This window comes from Fringilla coelebs (genome assembly GCF_963513975.1).
Source record: "Fringilla coelebs genome assembly, chromosome: Z".
Taxonomy (NCBI): Eukaryota; Metazoa; Chordata; class Aves; order Passeriformes; family Fringillidae; genus Fringilla; species Fringilla coelebs.
This window is the reverse complement of record NC_140031.1, coordinates 78,916,686-78,920,787: the sequence shown is the minus strand read 5'-3', so window position 1 is coordinate 78,920,787 and position 4,102 is coordinate 78,916,686. Positions and strand designations below refer to the sequence as shown.

At 48.0% G+C, this 4,102-nt stretch overlaps 1 protein-coding gene across 1 annotated transcript; it reads right to left on the bottom strand.

Moving 5' to 3' along the window:
- Positions 1 to 1,977: 1,977 nt before the first annotated feature.
- TAL2 (TAL bHLH transcription factor 2) lies at positions 1,978 to 2,331 on the bottom strand (the record flags this gene model as incomplete). Its single annotated transcript, XM_084224740.1, has 1 exon — positions 1,978 to 2,331. The coding sequence occupies one exon, from the start codon at positions 2,329 to 2,331 to the stop codon at positions 1,978 to 1,980; it is 354 nt and encodes a 117-aa protein (XP_084080866.1).
- Positions 2,332 to 4,102: the final 1,771 nt, after the last annotated feature.

Sequence of the window (4,102 nt, the reverse complement as noted above, 5' to 3'; positions counted from 1 at the left end):
TGCAACTCCAGCAAGCCAGCTGAAAGCTGGGAGGAGGATGTGGCTCATTACCTTTGAGGTGCCATGCAGAAAAGGCTGTGGCTCCATTTAGTCACATTAAGGTGGGCAGAGGTGGGGAGAAACAAACAAAGGACTCTCCGTGCCTTTCCACTCAGCTGCTCCCCAGGGCCATCCTGGCAGCTCACAAACCCAGGGATAAGCAAAGTGTTAGCAGTGTTCAGAAAGGGAACCAAATCAACATGAACCCTTCCAGCTTTTTTCTTTCTTTCTTTCTTTTGGTCAAAATCTGTCTACTGGCATGCCTGTACCTTCCAGCACCAACGCTGAATGGGGTGAGCTGTGTTCTTGTCAGACCTTGGCATTTGTCAGTGCTGAGGACAGCTCAACATTCCCACAGCAGGAGCCAGTCCTGGCTTCTTTGGTGCACCTGGTGCTTGGTGAGGCTTTGAAAGGCAGCTCAGCTTCAGGTGCCAAATCCCCTCATGCAGAAAGGCCGTACATGCTGCATGCACAAACCCAAGTTCTGCTTTTTGAAAGCACCTCTTTGTCTCATGAACAAACAGAAACAGCCCAGGGACATGCCTTGGCCTACAGGAGCTACATTTCTTCACCAGCCATGAGCAATTGTCTTTTCTAAGCCTTGACACATACCTTGGTCCACATGAAAATCAAGAGGCGCTTGTGTCAGTGGGAGCAGGATCTCGCCAGAAAGTCATTCTGCTTAAACCTGGTGTCATTTTCTCTGCTGTTTTGGGCTGCTCATAAGTCACATGAACAGGCCAGGCCTTGACTGGCAAAAGTTATGGCTCAAGTCAGGAAATTAGATTGGATTTTTTTGTGGGCAGCAATAACCCACAGTGGCCACTTTCATGGAGCTTATGGTGTAAACACGCACAGCGTGATGGTTCCTACAGGGCAGTGACTCACAAATGGGACATATTTACACCAATTTCTTTGTCCTTGCTCCACTGGCCCCTTGGGATGGAATCCAGGTGGGAGAACCTCAGCTAGGGCAGGTGAAATCGGGGAGTTTAAGGTAGGTCAGTGAGGAATGCATGCATAACCATAGGCATAGCTTTGTCCACAAAGGTTTTCACTGAGGCCTTTGTCCTGGGACCTCCTTCCCAAAGAGAACCTCCCCCATTGCTACAGCTCCTACAGAAGAACAAAGGCATTGGATCACCAACCTCTTTGATGGGTTTTTGAGGCAGCTGGGGTATAGCTGACCATCTTCCTTCACGTGCACCTGTCACTGCTATGGAGGAGATTTATTTTGCCTATTGAACCCACTGAAACTCATCTATGACTATGTATTTCGTCATTTTGAATTGGCGCTTTTTGCTTTAACCTAACATTTAATTTTGCTTAATGTGCTTTGCTCTGACATAAGGTGTCCCTCCTGTCTGATGAAGAAATATGTAGCCAGGTTCAAGGGCTAGGACTTAAATTTAAAAAAAAAAAAATCAAGCTAGAAATAAGATCCCCAAGTTCAAGAGAGAGTGCAGTTAGCCCCTAGAACATTCATGGAAGACTGTATCAAATATCACATCTCTCAAAATCTTTCACTACCGAGACCAGATATCTGTTGTGGACAAATTTTGTGGTACTGTCATAATTCTTCATCTCAATAGTGTTTCCTTGAAACGCAATAGGAGAATAATCTCTTTCCCTGTCAGAAACACTGAAGGAATTTCTATGCCCTGATTTATGGAGGAGATCTGGACAGAAGACTCTCCTGGCCTGGACTCTGCCATGACAGCAGGAAGTCCTTCCAAGCTCCCAGAGATCACAAGTTCTCCATCTGGACTTCCAGGTTTTTGTACGACCAAGGATTTCCTATCCTAATACATAAAAATGCAAATTAAATAGCAATAAATACAAATAAATAATCACAATACATGGAAGAGCAACGCACAGATTCTGCCAGGAGAGAGGGACTATCACACTAACAGCGACACTTGCACATCTCATTGTCTGCTAGGGCGATGATCCCTCTGACCAACACTCTACTATATTGCTGCTCATGCCAGGACAGGAGACACCACAGTTTTCAAGCAGTGTCAGCTCTTCCATGCTCTGCAAGTGTGGGGCTTGCTGGAAGAACCCCAGGATGCTGCCCCGAGCTGCCGCTGCTGTCTGCTGCAGGCCTGGCTCTCCCAGGACCTTGACAAGGAAGTTGATGTATCTCATGGCCAAGCGGAGCGTCTCGTTCTTGCTCAGTTTTTTGTCTGGTGGGTGGGTGGGAATGAGCTTCCTCAGCTTGGCAAAGGCACTGTTGACATTTTGCTGCCTCCACCTCTCCCTGGTGTTGGTGAAGATCTTCCTTGTCATTCTTAAGGTGCTGTAAAGCAAAGGAGATGGTGAGTGAATGCTGGATACCCCTGGTTTTCACACAGGCTGCTTTTTTAGGGCTGCTGTAACCTCTGGGCCAGTAGCAAGCACAGAGGGGTGGTGCTAGGCTTCTAATTTTTATCCTTTCTGGCTGGTTCTCTTGTACTCCGTGTCCTACACAGACTCACCCTAAAGTCATCATCAGAAGTATTACAGATGCAACTGGGTGCCAGAATTCAGTAAGAACTTCACAAAGGAGGTAAGAGAGTTTAATTTCCTTATACAAGCATTTGGTGCTGCTACAAGCCCAGCTTCTCCTCAGAGTTCCCCTGCAACAGAATTCCCAACAGACAATGCATTTGTCATCCCACCAGGCTGTGTGAGAGCCACACAGGCACTTTTTATGGGGGAAAGTAGGCAGACCCAGTGCAGAACACGTCCCCACTTTCCCAGCCTCATTTCACACCTCCCTGGAGTCTGCACCCAGCTGGCCCAAGCTTGGTGATTCCTGGCTGGAACTACACCCGGTGGACTTCACCATGGGCCTTCAGTGAGCAGCCAGCCCACACCACAGACATGTGTGACTGTGGTTATTTCTCCAGGGCTGAGCAGTCTGGTTCCCTGCCCAGCCCACAGTGCCTGCTCACTGCTTGTGGCAGACACTTTTCAGTCTGGTTTCTCCTTTAGCCTCTGAGAAATGCCAAGACTTAAGCCACAAGTGTATTAAGTGCATGGGGGAAAGTGTGATTCCTACAAAGCATGCTGACATCCCAGACAAAACCTCTCCCCAGTTGTTCCCTGTCCACCCTCGCTTTGCCAAGCAAAGTGAGCCCCGTGCCCAGAACAGACCTGGCAGAGAAGAGTACTGAGGCAAGGGGTGCACAGTGATTTTAAATGCCATTTACCAGAAAGACTGCCAAAAGTTCTTTGTGCTGCCCTAACCTTTCTCCCACCACCAGGGGAAAGTGCCTTCCCTTCTCTCCCACAGCCCTGGAGGAGACAGACTACTCCATTTCTGAAGCAGCTCTTCATGCCAATGGCATGCAGGCAGTTGGAGCAGGGAAGAGCTTTCCACAGCCAAGAAACTAGAGGACAAATGTTTCCTTACCCTCTTATGCATGTGAAAACCTCAGCTTTTTATACTCATTGGCAAACCCTTCTTTACTGTAGTCCTCTAAAGGGGAGTGGGGAGCAGAGGGAATAGCATCCTTCATCCTCAGGAAGAGGAAACTTTGGGATAACAGCGCAGCTGTGATCCTGTTTCCATCTGAAGCAGCCTTACACCATGTAAGACACTCAGGGTTCACCATAGCACACTGTAAAAGTCCAAGGGAACAAAGAAACACAGATGTGACCCACAGTTTAATTGGGATGCCCTGTCAGGGAGCCAAGGCAGGGAAGTTCCTGCCCAGCTCCTTCAAGTTCCAGTCCAGCATGGATTACCAGCTGCCAGGGGAACACAGCTGCAGCACTGTGAATCCTGTCACAGCTGTGCTCAGAGACCTCTGGTCAGGGATGCAGCCAGTACAGGCACACCCTGAACACTGTAAATCCTGCTCTCACTGACAGCACCTCACATGCTCCTCTTGGCCCTGGCCTTTACACTGGTAACACATTTCTATTTTAGTAGAGGTCTGAAATCACTGTCATACCTTTAGGGTGTGAGAAAATTGTCTCATCAAAACAGCCTTGTTTCATGAAAGGCTCCTTTAAAAAACAAATTCTTTATATTTCAGGTTGCTGAGAGTTTTTCTCATCTTCTGTAGGCTTA